Here is a 14,968-nt window from a genome sequence, read left to right as displayed (position 1 = left end):
CCTCTCTCTTTAATAGCGCGGGCTAGGCGACAGTGCCTCTCCGCCATTTTGCAGAGATGCGTATTATCTTTATTCCTGCGAGGCTCCAGTCGTGCATTTTCCATCTTCCTTTACTGCGGCATGCACCCAGCCCCGGCTCCTCACCCTATTCCTGTAACGTAAAAAAGAAAAGTGCTCTTTCCTCAAACTGGAAGCGTTTGTTTATCATATTACCGCCACACATGAGACGAGCACGAGGCTTGACCCGGTGTTAAGTGTCCGCGCTAAATTTCATTGCCTCCATCTACTGGAAGGCCTGCCAATATACTGGCAGTGAATTCCTGGAGGAAAATAAATGGCAATAAAAAAGAGAAATGATAGCCCCTGCAAGCTGATAGGAGAGCAGTCTCTTTTCCTTTTTTCCTCCCCTTCCCCTTGCCCCGGCTTCCTTTATTGAGGCTCTCCGTCCCAGGGAGTTGTGACTTGGCACCGAGGCTGCGGCTTAGCGAGATGGCTAGCTGAAAGCTGATATTGGAGTAACGACTCTGTGCCATGGTTGGGGGAACTAGGGAATAATGTAATTAATTGCACACAAATTTCTTTGATGAATAGTTATGCGGTGATAAGCACTCTGCTGAGCAGCTGAAGGTCTCGGGCTCTCGCTCTCTCCCCCTCTCTCCTTTCCTCCCTCTCTCTCCTTCTCTCTCTCCCTCCTTGTGCAGCTGTTGCATTCTGGGAAAGCATCGCCCAACAACTCCCCCTCCCTGTGCCCTCTCTCTCTGTTGCTCTTTTCCTCTCCGTCTCTCTCTCTCTCTCTCTCTATCTCTCTCTCTCTCTCTCTCTCTCTCTCTCTCTCTCTCTCTCTCTCTATCTCTCTCTCTCCTCTGTTCCATGCTAAGAGCCTGGGGGGTGCTGTAGCTAGGCAAGGAGAAATGGAGGCGTGTTAGTAGGAGGACGGGTTTGGCTTTTATTGCCGCACCAGGGTCCTATAACAAGGTGTTCTGATACGATCTGAGAGACTGGAGATCCCCCTTCTCCTCTTATTATCCCCCCACCCTTACTCCCTCTCTCTCTCTCTCTCTCTCTCTCTCTCTATTTCCACTTTCCCAGTTCATTATTAAATCTGGGAATTGTCCCCATAACTCAGTGCACCAGACTACAGTATTATATGGCCATTTGTAAGAGGGAGGAGGTGATTGCGATGCGGCGTGAGAGGATGGATGTTAAAAGCATATTGATTTGTCTGCAGTGTCATCATAGATCGCAGATTTATATCTGTATATAAATGCAGCCTCAAGCCTCATATCCTCCTGCCGCCCCCCCCACCCCCAATGAACTAACCTCACATACACACACACAAACTTGTGGTTGACTAAAAGGAGCCTTTAGAATGAGTGATGTGATGAAGACAGGCCTCTTAACCACGTTTTACCTTTCCCATTCCTTCCACCCCCCCCCCCCCCCCTTCTCAAATCCCTGCCTCCAGCCAGGGTACTCTGCTCAGGCCCCTGAGGGTACCAGGGCTAGTCCTGGGTGGCTCCACTGCAGCATCACGGCTGCTTCCATTCCATCACAGAGCCTCTGGAGCCTCCCCAGGGTCCTAAGCCTGTCCTGTATTAGCCTGGCCTGGTGAATAGCCCTGCTATGACCATAACAATAACGTCTGACAAGGTCACCAAAAAAAGTCGCCTGAGCATCACGACAGCCGACCGGAGAGGTGAGGGGGGGGGGGGGGAAATGGAGCGTTTCCATGGCGATAGCACCCCTCCAGGAACGAGGGACGCTGATGCAAACTGCCGTTCTGCCGAATCGTTGGTGACACCTACTGTATCTAAGGGACTTTGTCACGGCCAGACAGAGGCTTGGGGTTAAACAAAACCAAAAATACCAGGAATGTCAATCTAGACACATGTGGTGGGGCTAGCGTGCAGTCGTAACACAGACTCCAAGTGATGAATTAAGTCTTATTTGAGCTGTGTGCGCGATCATCTCTCCCCACGCACACTAAATAGTAAACAAACAGTCGCTGTAGGATCCCCGTGCCGAGCTGATGCCCAGTGACAGGCTGTGACTGTGGGTGGCGGAGGGGATGCGGGCGGGGACGCAGGGCGCCTGTCTGTGGCGGTTAGAGAGCCCGCGCCTCAGAGCCAAGTGCCGGGTCAGACCCAGGCCACGGCAGTTGGCTCGCCGACACAGCTGCTGTCGGAAAGATGACGGCGAGCGCCGGCCGGCCCCTTTACAGGCCCTGACGGCCCCTGACGGCCCCCTTTCACATAGTGCCGTCTCGGGTATTACCTCAGCCGCGCGCTAACCAGGAACAACAGTTTCCAACTGCTGCTGTCTGCCAGCCCCAAGGTGTTTTGGGAGTTGAAGTCTTACTGCCAATGCTAATCAGGTGATAATGATGGTGCTATGCTTAGGACAATTTCAGCATGTTCGTTGAGCCTACAGTATAAACTCATTATACCCTTTTAAATTGACTTACATCGACTTGCATTGATCGTGAGCATCGGTTGACTCTTTTCAAACCTGTCATCAATCGTGAAAAATGTAGTGTAATGCTTGGCGTTGGTTTGTCGTAGAGCTATACAATACCGCTTCTATGCTGCAGACAGAAAGCTCCTCCAATGGCTCATTTTAACTGCTGAGCAGTGCAGCTCCGAGCATTTTAATAGCCCTTATATATAGAGCTGTAAGGTAGCATAAAGGAGATATTCAAAGTGTAGTCACTGGAAACCAAGGGGATTTGACAGTACAGCAGGAAATAGACAATTTATTATATACGGGCCAAGCTAGCTAGTGGATTATCTATAAAACTTTCATGGTACTCCCTCAGTGGCAAGCAGCCATAAAACTTCCTGAATGAGGGACTTGTTAATTTACTTGTTAAAGCAAATTAAAAATTTATAAGCGCTTTTAGGTAAATGAGATCCTCTTTCATTGCAACCCTTGTGGGAATCTCTCTGGCGGATCCTGAGAGGACAGGTTAGCTGTTCTGAAAGCCGCAGCAGAACAATAAAAGCCGCTAAATTGTTCCAGGTTTTATTACCAGTGAGTTCCGCAGCTGCTGTTGTGCGTAACTAAGGGAAACCAGGAGCTGATAGCAACGGAATCCCACTGGGGCCAACATAGAAAACCGAGCTCTCGCTCTTTTCCTTTTCTGTTGGGTGGGAAGAGAGGGCTTTGGGGGTGGCAGGGGAGGGAGAAGGGGCGACTTGTTGTGTGCAGTGGTGTTAAAAAGGCCTGTGTGGTTAGCAGTGTTTCCTAGCCCACTTTGGTATTTGATTGCATTCAGTTGCTAGCGTGGCCCCTGGGAATAGGTCAATACACTTGTAAAGTTCCTTCACGGTTCTGGCAAAGCACCTTTCAGTAAGTGGGCAGAGGAAATAATTGACTCCATGTGTTAACGATAATCCTGTAAAGCGTTCAAAGGCAGTTTTTAACCTCCACTTACTGTACAGCATGCACTGACGGCATCTTAAGTGAGTTATTTTCTTGGCGTCGTATGTAGCTCTACCCTGAGAACTGAGAACTCCCTGGCAGGGGCTGAAGTAGGCTACTTATTTAGTCCTGTCTGCATTCTGTAGCTGAATAGATCTGGTACTTTCTCCTTTGTGCTGCCCAATAGCCACACTGCTTTAGTCAATCACTCACCATGGCCAGTCCTCTTCTATCCATCTTAATCATTATATTTCTTCATTAGATCTTTTTTTAACCCCTCATAATGCAACCGCTGATGTCATTTCTGCTTAGGGGTATATATATATAATTTATTTTTTCTTTTTTTCTTTACAAAAACAGTTCTATTGCACCTTGGGCATTTTGTACGGACAGTACTTATACCAGTGTAGTGTATCCACCTATTAAGTTACATTGTTAAGAACTCTTTGTTACAATGCATCTAAACATACAAAAGTCAGGACACAAAACATCTTCCTGAATAAGTGAAACTAGAGATGAAAAAACAAGGTCAGGAACAGGATGTATTCCATTGATTCACAGAATTATTCTATAGTATGTTACTTGCTAGACTGTTTCACATCATATTTGATACAACTCATTCATCTTCACAAAATATAAGGAAATAAAATGCTATTTTTATCATTGTAGTAATGGCAGGCAATGACATGACAGTGGACTAAAATGCCAAAGTCTCGCTAACGACTGAACAGTTGTTCATTTTTTACTTCAATAAATTCAGGCCAGGAGAAAATAATTACCCCCCCCCCCCCACTCCCCCCGATACTGAACAGATTGCAAGAACACACAACCTCACTGTGTTGAAATTAATGGCAGATGCACTTACTTGTAGTTTAAATGTTTCATTAGATGCTAATGTCTTGCTGTGTTTTTAATTGTTGCAAAATTAGCCTCTGGAATATTAAACCCATCTGTTTGTTCTCTTCCTGCAGGGCCAGTCTTCACATAGACTGTGGAGATAAGGTCATTATCCCAATGCATCCTTATGTTTCAACCTACCCCTTAATTAATGTGTTTACGTTATTATGAGCATAGCAAAACAGTCTGGGCAGGTGTACTGTAGCCAGACAAACACACACACACACACACACACACACACGCATACGCACACACTCACATCCACACACAGATATACACTTACACACACAACCACGCATACTCTCCTCCCTGGCTTCAGCCATGGCTGTATTGAACGCTTGCATGGCCAGTCCTGTTCTATGTGGGAGAAGAACCTAACCTCCAAGGGAAAAGGCAATTAAGTGATGAAACAGGAAATGACTAGCTTGAGTCATGAGAGGCCGTATACATGATCAACCACTGCCTGGCTGCTCAGGGACTGGTCTGCACGGACGCACGCACGCACACACACACACACACACACAGAGACTCACATGGAGACGAGGTTTATCCCTCAGATTTATTGACAGTGAGAAGCCATTAAAGCTCAGCTCAACTTTTTTGATGGGGCAGATTTATCGTGACCACTGGGCCTGCCTTTCCTTCATTTAGCACATCTATTAATCACCCCGTTGAGAAAAGTCACAGAGCGGGGGCACCGACACCCCAGAAGGAGACGGAATTCTCGAAAGTCATTTGAGAAGCTTTGGGGGAAATGAAGAGGGTCCAGCGAGGGACACATTAGCATATCACTGTGTGTGATGGAGCTCTGGCTGCGGAACGTTCCGGGCCTTATTGGATTGGCTTTATTAGATATGTTCTTCACACTTTTGCGCAGCTACATGTGCTGCGATGTCAAGTCTAGCCGAGTAGCTAGCGTCTCTAACCTGATCAGGGTAGAACAGAGGGAATTCACACTTTTATTAATACTGAACACTCACCAGATTTCTTTTTCTTTTCTTTTTTTCTTTTTTTCAAAGAAACATGCATATTTAACAACCATTATGCACTGTGACTGACATCTGCTTTGTTATTCATCATCCTTTTATCTACTTATCTGTGTTCTCACACAGCTTTTCATACTGGGAGGGAGGGGGGGCTGCGGAGGGGAGAGGGTCATAAGAGGTGCTGAAACTGTAGGCAAACGGCTATTCAGACTATTCAGTACTGGATGTGCTCGAACAGGTAAGGAAGGTTGTGTCCTGGTTATTAGGGAGAAGCTGAATGTGTCTGTGTGTGTGTGTCTGTGTGTGTGTGTGTGTCTGCGTGCGTGCGCGCGCATGTGTGTATGATGCTCTCCGCTGTCAGCAGGGACACTGCCTGGTTAATGAATATTATAGGTCAACATGTTTTGATGGAGGACCTGCAGGTTGGGGCATAAACAGTGCCCCCCTCCCATGCCCTTTCCTCAGGCTCTGTTTCCCTGCCAGTGAGTTAGGGGGATATTATTTCCTCTCCTCTCTCTGAAAATATGCAAACTCCCTTCTGAGGTATTGGCCTTTTACACGAGAAAGGAGGGAAAGGGCTCTCTCTCTCTCTCTTTGTGCCTCAGAAGAGTGTTGGAGGTAATTAGTGCTATCACAGTGCAGGGCCCCTGTGTGTGTGTGTGTGTTCCCGCCAGCCGTGTCTTGTGTGGCCCCGCTCTCCATCCTCCTCTTCTCCAGGGCCCATCAGACGTTCCCAGCGCTCCCTACCCTCTTATCACAGTCAGCACTCGGCCACGCTCGCCGCCTTTCACCCATCACGCAATCCTCCCAAGGAAAGGAATCCTTTCACACTACTAATGGCTACAGAAAAGGGAACGTTTTCATTTTAATTATGCGCTTAACTCAAGGGCTCTTTAGGCATTTCCCTCACCCTATGCCCTTTCAATAAATGATGGCTGGTACCAGCAATGAGAATATTAAAAGAAAGTTTGTATCAAAAGCAACCTGTACGGTTCAGTCCCACACAGAGGGAGAGGGAGAGGGAGAGGGAGAGAAGGATGGGGACGAGACACAATGAGATAGAGAGAGGGAGACAGAAAGCGAGGCACAGCCATTTTCAAGCGGTACAATCCCCCTGTGTGCTGTTGTGCCACACTCTGCTTTTTCTATTAGGTGGCATTGCACCCATTAACTGCTGTAAGCTCCACGCTGGCCCGTAAAGCACATTCTTTATGGGCTCTGAAATGAAGCCTGTGCATCTTGGCAGGGTCGGCCTGGGCTTGAAGGAGCCGTGAGTCATCTTTGGAGGACATAAATTGCAGACTTGGACCAGGAACTGGTCTCTGCTCCCACGAGCTTCACATTGTTCTCCAAGGCTTTGAGGGCCTGTACTTGGAGCGCATGTTGGCCTTTTTTTCTGTCTGTATTTCTCTGTGTGTGTGTGTGTGTGTGTGTGCGCGCGCGCGCCACAGTCTGTGTTTGGAAAAGGACACCTGCCAAGGTCCTGTGGTCTCGGCATGTGGCCACCGCTGGAGGAGGCTTTTGAAGTTCCTTTTTGTGTTTGTTGTTGTTGCTGCCTGGGCTTTGGTTTCCTTTCTTTCTGGAAGGTTGATAGGAATCCTGTCAGTGAGGGACCAGATCAGATGCTGCTTGTCACTGGCAGGGAGAGTGACGGATGTTGGCGGGTGAGGCCCATAAACGTGATAGATTTACGTATACAGCGCTGTGCCCCCCTCTCTCTCTCACTCACAATGACAGAGTGAATAACCACTTCTTGATGTGCTCTTCCTTTGCCTTCCTGTGTCTCTCTCCCTCTCTCTCTCTCTCTCTCTCTCTCTCTCTCTCTCTCTCTCTCTCTCTCTCTCTCTCTCTTCCCCTCAGTTCCCACAATTTCGTGGCAAACCTGACGTCTGTGGGCCTCCGACAGTACTGTCTGTCTCTGTCAGCCCTCGCAATATAACCGCAGCCTCTCCGCAGCCAATTCAGTGTGTTAACGTACTGTGTGTGTGTGTGTTACAGCTGAAGACGGGCCAGAACAACAGTAAGGACAGTGACAGCGAGAGCGTGAGCGGGGAGTCCAAGCCATCCGTCAGGAGTAGCTCCAGAGACAGGCTGACAGACGTGAGTCCGGAAACAGACCCCGCACACCCACACTGTCCGGAGCTTCAACGCCCCGCTACCCCCTGACCTCTGTCACTTGCTTACTGTTCTTTTAAGTGTCGCCCACTTTCAAGGTGAAGGATCACTTCCTCGTTATCGGAAAGATTCTCACGTTAGCGAACCAGTTTTTTTTGTTGTTGTTAGGTACACATTGGTACATACACATTGATCTGTCAGAGTGACTTACCATACAGTTTCAAAACCGCAACAGTGCGTCTTTGCTTTTGTATTTGTTTAGAGTATCTTTGTGTGTATCTTTGGATTCATGTCAAGGTAATTGGATCAGGTAAGTTCTGTACTGTACATGTTATGTTGGGCCCTCATCTATTTTACCACTGACAAAAGGTAAGTGGCAGGAATGACATGATTTTCTCTGGCCTTGGGAACAACAGGCCCGACAAGACAGTGCCCTCTGAGACCCCCAGCGCTGTGTTGTCTATGGCGTTCCGTCAGGTGCATAGCTCTCTTTGAACTGCACACACACACACACACACACACACCTGTGTTTCAGGGTCACTGAGTCAAGGACATCCTATTGACTCAGTGTCTGCCTGTCCAGCTGCCATGCAGGAGCCACACTGGAAGGCTAGCGCTAAACGACACACAGAGAAAAGGACGGGGGGGCGGGGGGGGCGGGGACCTGCTCCGAGGCTGGTCTGTGACACGCCCGGAGATGTACAGAGAGCTGGAGGAACTCGCGTTGCGGCCAGCCCGCCCGCCCGCCTGCCAGCCCCTGGTTCCTTTGATTTGCGTGGAGCATCTACAGAGGAGCTATCAGATGTCTCCCCATAATTAAAGCTGTCAGTCGGGAAGGCGAGCCAGTCGTCGAGGGCGACACGGTCGAACAAGTGAAGCAAAACCGATTCTGCGTGTAGCTATAGGATGCTTGGCCAGGCATGAAATGAAATAAGTAATTTGATGTTGACATCAGAAATTGAAATGATACCGACTGCTTGTGGGCTGCGCTCTGCGGTCGCGGGGGGGCCCCGGATGAGGAGAAGCAGGGAAACAAACACCGGGCGAATAAACACAACTCCGGACACTTCCTTTGAACGACTGATATCCACAGCCCCGTCTGCCACGGCCCGTTTACAGCCGTTTTCAATTTGTCATCAACTGTTCCACGCTGAACGGTATTCAAAGGCTGAAAATTGACACTGTCATTGTCAATTTGGGGGGGGAAATGGATGCGTGCGCCGTGTGATCGTTGGCACCCATGAAAGGTCAGAAATGTAAGCTGTCGGTCTGGAGATTATTTACATAATGGTGCGGTGCCGAGATGCGATTACGCGTGTCTTTCGTGTAGACTCCTTGAAACTTTCAAAGGATGATGTGTGAAGCCTCCTTTTCTTGCCCGGGGCTTTCTGGCTCGCTGGAGAGATTTGGGAGCCAACCGTCTTCGGATCAGGTGTCATTGTGACGGGCTTGTCTGCTGGTGAATTTCATCATTATAAAAAGGAAACAACTTCAAATTATGGCACGCCCTCATTTCCCCTGTATTTTGATCACGTCTTCAGGGAAATTGTACCACTGCCTTCCCATTACGACCAAATACCACCCACAACACAGCAACCAGCCCACCGCAATGTAGCTGTAAATATATGTATATCCTCAGATCTCCGTAGAATTCATTCTTATTATAAGTTTAGACCACACTCTCAAATTGAACATTCATAATAGTCTTTCAGTGTCCAAACACCAATCCAACCATCATTTCTCTGCTACATGTGGTTGTGGTTGACGTTTCACTGCCAGCCCTATGCCAGGCACGAGGGCTTTTATGCACCACGTGTCCTCTGGAGGACTGAATGGTTGAGGCGAGTCCCCCACGCTGTCTGGCGGCCTGTCTGCTCGCCTGTCTGGTCTGGCGTCCAGCTCAGAGCTCTGCGTGTCCGGGAGGAGCCGCTGAAAGCTAGCCCGCGCGAGGACAGCGCTCCACTTAGAGAGTCACACTGTCAGAGGGCCCCATCTCGGATCCCCGTGGGGCCCCTGAACAAGTCCCCCGTGTCCGCTCTGTAAAAACCCACTTCACACATCGCAGGAGGTGTCAGCCGAGGCCCTAGTAGCCAGCTCCTTCCCTGGATGGAAGGAGCAAGGAAGGCTGGGGGACGGGGGGGGAGGGAGGGCGAGAGTGCATAGGGCGCGAGCCATTAGGAGCTGTTGATAAATGGTCTCGGATGGCTTTGTTTCATAGCTCTGAGTGGGCACAGGACTGAGGGGGTTACTGGAGGTCACCGTGAAACCGGGCCGGTGTGTTTGCTCGTTGCTTTAATGTGTGATGTCTCCGATGCAAAACGCTGCTGTCGTGTGCAAGATGTGGGCCACAGCTGCATACACACAGGTCGGAATTAATTTGCAGCCTCACACACACTCTGTCACTCTCTTTTTCTCTCTCACGCACACGCACTTACCCCCCCCCCCCCCACACACACACACACACACACACACACACACACAGGTGGATCAAAGTGAGTTATTAGTCCCCGGATCCAGTGTGGGGCAGGGCTCTGAGTGACCCTGGTCCTTCGTTAGACACCAGCAGTTTGCTAATGATGTTTGCTGAAGGCCTTCCCTCTCCCCTAACTCTGTGACTCGGCCCAGATGAAACGGGTAAGCCCAGTTGGCTGGCCTGGCCCTGTCTGGGAGGGAGAGAGAGAGGGCAGGAGAGGTCAACCTGGCTCTTTCTCTCTCTCTCTCTCTCCTCTCCCTTTCTCTCTCTTCGCTGTCTCTCTCCCTTCCTCCAGTCCTGCCAGCTCATTAGGGCCCCTACAAATGGCACATCAGCCTTGTTGTGTTTGCCTCAACCCCACACCCCAGCTAAATTGGCCCGGCTACGCCGTGTTTTTTTTTTTTTCCCGAAGCCCCGGGTTTTCCTTTTGGGAGTGTTTGAAGCCAGCGCGCCAGACCTCCCCAGTGCCGCCACTGTTCCCCCTTTTCCCCCCTTCTACCCCTCCACCATTCCTCCCCACTCCCATGCTTGCCGGCCTGGGAGGCAGGCTGCGGTCCTGGGCACAGTCAGGCTGTTGGATCATGGTGGGCGTGGAGCCTCGGATGAATCACTCGTGTTTAGTCTCTGCGGCGAGGGGTGAAATGCCATCATTACCCGGCTGCCTATCAAATAAATTGCCAATTACGGGCCTTGGAATGCAAGTAAACAGCACGTTACTCCTTCCCCCCCCCCCCCCCCCCCCCCCGACCCGAGACCCTTGATGAGAGGCGGGAGCGAGAGAGAGAGACCCAAGAGCGTTTGGTGTCAGCGCACGCCCGTCAGCCAGTCAGCCCCGAGACAGGATGATGAGAGACGCAAGGAGCTGACACTAACATATTCAGCCGAAAGACTGAAACAGGAAATAATAAAATGTGACCATTCATTTGTCATTTTTCTCCAGCTGGATTTTTGCATCTTGCTATTATGTTTCTTTCTCGGTTTTGTATATTTTTCTTGCTACTCAAACTCCATTCACCTGAGGGTCTGTGCCATCGTTAACGCTTACAGCGAGTAGTTTAAACTCCATCTTTAAGCCAACAAATACTGACCTTTTTCTTAAGAGGTCAGAGTATACAGTATGGCTGAGTAACTAGGATAGCATGCTTGCAAGACCGGCTGGAATTTGATCATGGAAGGTGTTTGATCTATGCTCTTCCCTCTGCAGCCATTGTCTTCAGATGAAGCATCTGCTGGTCCTATTGGTAGTTTACGAGTCGTGTGGCTGGAAGCCTGTCGTTAATACAGCTGGTTTATGACTGTTGCTGTGGACAGTCAAACATGGAGGGTTCCCAACAGAGATGAAAATGTGAAAATTGTGGGTTCCTGTGAAATTCCTTCTGGTCGACCTCGGCCTACCTCACTCGAGAAGCTTGTCCCTCCCTGTGGTGTGGAGGCTACAGCCGACTCGTAACCAAACATCTGGAACTCATATCTGTCTAGCTTCTCATATCCACCATTATCGAGCGGTTTCTCCCCAAACGAATGCAGAATTCTCCCCTACTCCCGGTAAAAACCTAAACCCTGTTATTAGTGGCTTTCCGATTAATACACGCGTTGGAGTTGGAATCTCTCTAGCATGTGGCAAAACAATCTTCGGCTCTCAAATGACCGCCATTTTTTGAAAGGCCCTATTAATGTCATACGATATAGTTGTTGTTTCTAATGATCACTGTTATTATTCAATTTGCTTGAACATATGAAGAAGAAACCGCAGCGTGTCTCTGGTGTTTTGTTTTTGACCTCGCGGTGCGTTGGGTGCCCTGAGGGGCTCCAGGAGACTGTTCCTAGCCCTCTCTCTGAACTGCTTATGTCATCTGGCCTCGGTAGGTTGTGCGTGACACAGCATTCGTCCCACCTCTCCAATACATTCTGGGATTATTTCCTGACACATCGCTGCAAATGAGGTCGCAGTCCCCTTACAAGTGGAGATATGCCGGCCAATTTGCTCCGACATGGAAGTTGTAATTGCTTGCATCAATTATCCAGTATGTATTTTTTTTTCCTCCCCTATCTCTATCTCTCTGTCTCACTATAATTTGAAATGTTCCTTATTAGCGACGAGCATTCAGATATGGAAGTCAGAATGTTATACCTATAATTAGTTCATTATCATAGAATCATACTCCCTGCTCAGTCAATGCTGGCTGCCCTGTGTGTGTGTGTGTGTGTGTGTGTGTGTGTGTGTGTCTGTGTGTGTGTGTGGCAGAAATGAAAGATGTGAGAACATGGGAGAGCTCACCGACCTTTCTGATTGCTTTATGGCTTCACGACAGCCCAGCAGAGCACACCTCGGTCAGAGTAGGCTTTCTCTGACACACAAACACACTCACGCTCACACAATAAACCTGCCACCTGTCCAGGGCCCATATGTCCCTCCTAAGCTGCAGTGAAATGGATTTGTAGTCTAATGATGGGTGCAGATGTAATGCACCTGGCCAGGTGTTCATAAAACATCTCAAGAGTTATTGACGAAAGGTACACCTTCTAACAGAAGACAGTCGGATGAACATGTTGAGGGGAGGAACATGCTTCCTGTCTCCGGGTGAGGGATGTCTACGACGTCACTTTCTCTTTGTCTTTCAAGCTGGCCCATGACGGGCCGGCGTATCAGATCAAGACCCATGCCATCTCTCTCTCTCTGTCTCTCTCTGTCTCTCTCTCTCTGGTTCTCCCCCTCTCTCCCTCCTCTCTAACGTAGTGGGTCTGTCGTTGGGGGGGCTTGTGATTAGGGGTGTCGGGAACAGATTCTGACACGGTGCTCGGGCGGAATTCCGCCGCCACTCTGTCCGGCTGTCATTACCCAGCAGCCAACTGTCCGTCAGGGACTTCTGAGAGGCCCCGGTGAACCGTCACCACAGGCGCCGCGGGGACGCCCGCGTTCTCATAACAAACACGCTCACCCGGGCGGATTTGATTTCCACAAGTATAATTAGTGTACGAGGGGCGTAATAATGTGACTGTGTGCGGTGACCCTCGAACAGCCCTCAGGTCGAAAGCTCGACGCAGTTCATTCCTGCTAATTAATTCTCCACCTTCAGGGCCTCTTCTGTCTTTTAAAAAATGCATCGAGGGTCATCTTATTTAAGGCGAGTCAAACACTGCGGCTCTCTCCCAGTTGTCGTCAGTTCTTTTTATATGTATTTCCTTCCGACTCAATATGGCGAAGTCGTTTCAGCCGCGCTTGGCTGATTCGGACTGGACGCTTTCCCAATATGTTAGGGATCCAGTCTCATCGAAGATTAATGGGATGCAATTGTGGTGTTGGATGTCATTGTTGAAGGTTGAAAGTATTGAGCGTCTGAATCCTATCCATATGTTTTCAGGAATGACATAAATAGGCTCAGCCTGAATCCATTTCGACTTATCAAGCATACGCCAGAGCCACTCAACACTTGCCAACTATTCCGGCTTCGAGGCTTCCAATGACAAATCCTATTCCGCATAATTTCCACTGAAATTGGCCGTGGCTGAGGTCTGCCATCCTGCGTTGCTGTGTGCCCGCCATGTGTCCCTCTCTTGTTGGCTGCGCCGTGCTTCCGTACCCCCCTGTAAACCAGTCACGTAGCCTCCATTTTTCTGATGTCATGTCGGGCTTCTGGCAACCGAGGCTTTCTCTTTTGTTCCGTCCTTTTCAGCGTCGAGGTTGTTCCGGTGGGGTAAGTTGAATAAGTGGAGCCCGGAGGAATCTCCACAAAGGTCTCACTGTGATTGGATGAGAGAGAGAGAGATAGAGAGAGAGAGAGAGAGAGAGAGAGGGAGGGAAAGAGAGAGAGTGCGCCGGTTGCCATGGCGATGCGAGCCATGTGGGAAACCGGCTCTGCCATGGGAGGAAGGGGGGGGGGGGATGCATTCTTCTGCTACGGGAGCACTTCATCGACCAACGGACCTCTGCTCTTTCCCCTCCTAAGAGCGCGTGCGATCACAAGTGCACGCACACACACAGACACACACACACAAAGAGCGTGGCATATACCTCGATCATCCTTAGGGGAGAGGCCTAGCATGACTGTGTCCTTCAATCACAAAGGCCTGGTAGGTGTGCACTCAGGCCCAGGCTGGGAGCCAGAGAAAGCACAGCCCAGCTCACCAGGGGCCTAGCACCGGCTCCACCTCATAAACATGATTACCAGCCATCCTCGTCTGGGTATCGCTTACCTCTCCTGGGCCGACAAATCATCACGGCCCCTTTCTTTCCGAGCTCAGTCTGAGCTCTGTAAACATCACAGACGGCTTTCCCCCTCTTCCCTCGCCGCCTTTTCCTGTCTTTCTCCAGGGGTGAGCGGGGCATTCTTTACCCCCCTAATGTTCTCCACAGATGACTAGCCACCCGTATCGCCGGGGATCATTCCGGCTTAGCGGAGGAGGAGGAGCCGCGTGTATCCACGTGTGTGTGTGTGTGTGTGTGTGTCGTATGGAAATGTGTGTGGGCGAGGTTTTATGTTGGTCCTGCTGGTGTGTGGGGAGGATGTGTATCTGTGCTGTTGGGCATGGGGGGGGGTGGGGGGGATGTGAGGAAAGGCCTGCTGGGTCATGACCCCTTTCCCCTCTCTCACATCTGAGGGCCAAACGCACCAGGCTAACACAGGCTATCTCCTCTCATGCGTCGCATCCCGCTGGGCTGGCCCACAGCGCTCTATTGAGACGCGTGCCCGCTCCACTGCAGCCAGGTGGCCCATCTGAGCGGCAATAACATTTGTGGCGTGTACACCCGTGCTGTACATTTCATTGGTGTTTCAATCACACTTCCGAGCTTAATGTCTCAGACATGTAGCCAGTGAACATTAAAATGAGGTGTTGCAAAACATTTCCTGAAAAAAAAATCTGTCAAGGATTTATTGTCTTTTTGTGTGTGTGTGTGTGTGGGGGGGGTTCTTCTCTTCTCCAGAAAACATTGAAATTTGAAAATACAAATTGGTTATTGCATTTTAATTCCTGCCAGAGCTTTTGATTTAAAGAGCCCTGTTCCAGTGAACAAGTTGTTAACTGTCATAAATCTTTAAAGACTGTGTTAGCTCTTGCCAGGCCCAATGTATCCTTC

General features: G+C 49.7%; 1 protein-coding gene across 1 annotated transcript in view; it reads left to right on the top strand.

Moving 5' to 3' along the window:
* The window catches only part of auts2a (activator of transcription and developmental regulator AUTS2 a), a 238,564-nt gene that overhangs the window by 80,821 nt on the left and 142,775 nt on the right, over nt 1-14,968 (top strand). The window contains exon 3 of the mRNA XM_084697684.1: nt 7,302-7,403. Within this exon, the coding sequence (XP_084553810.1) occupies nt 7,302-7,403 (102 nt within the window). The remainder of the gene's footprint in view (nt 1-7,301; nt 7,404-14,968) is intronic.

This window comes from Hypomesus nipponensis, chromosome 5 (assembly GCF_054491055.1).
Source record: "Hypomesus nipponensis isolate SF chromosome 5, ASM5449105v1, whole genome shotgun sequence".
Classification (NCBI taxonomy): domain Eukaryota; kingdom Metazoa; phylum Chordata; class Actinopteri; order Osmeriformes; family Osmeridae; genus Hypomesus; species Hypomesus nipponensis.
This window is presented reverse-complemented; position numbering and strand designations above follow the sequence as displayed.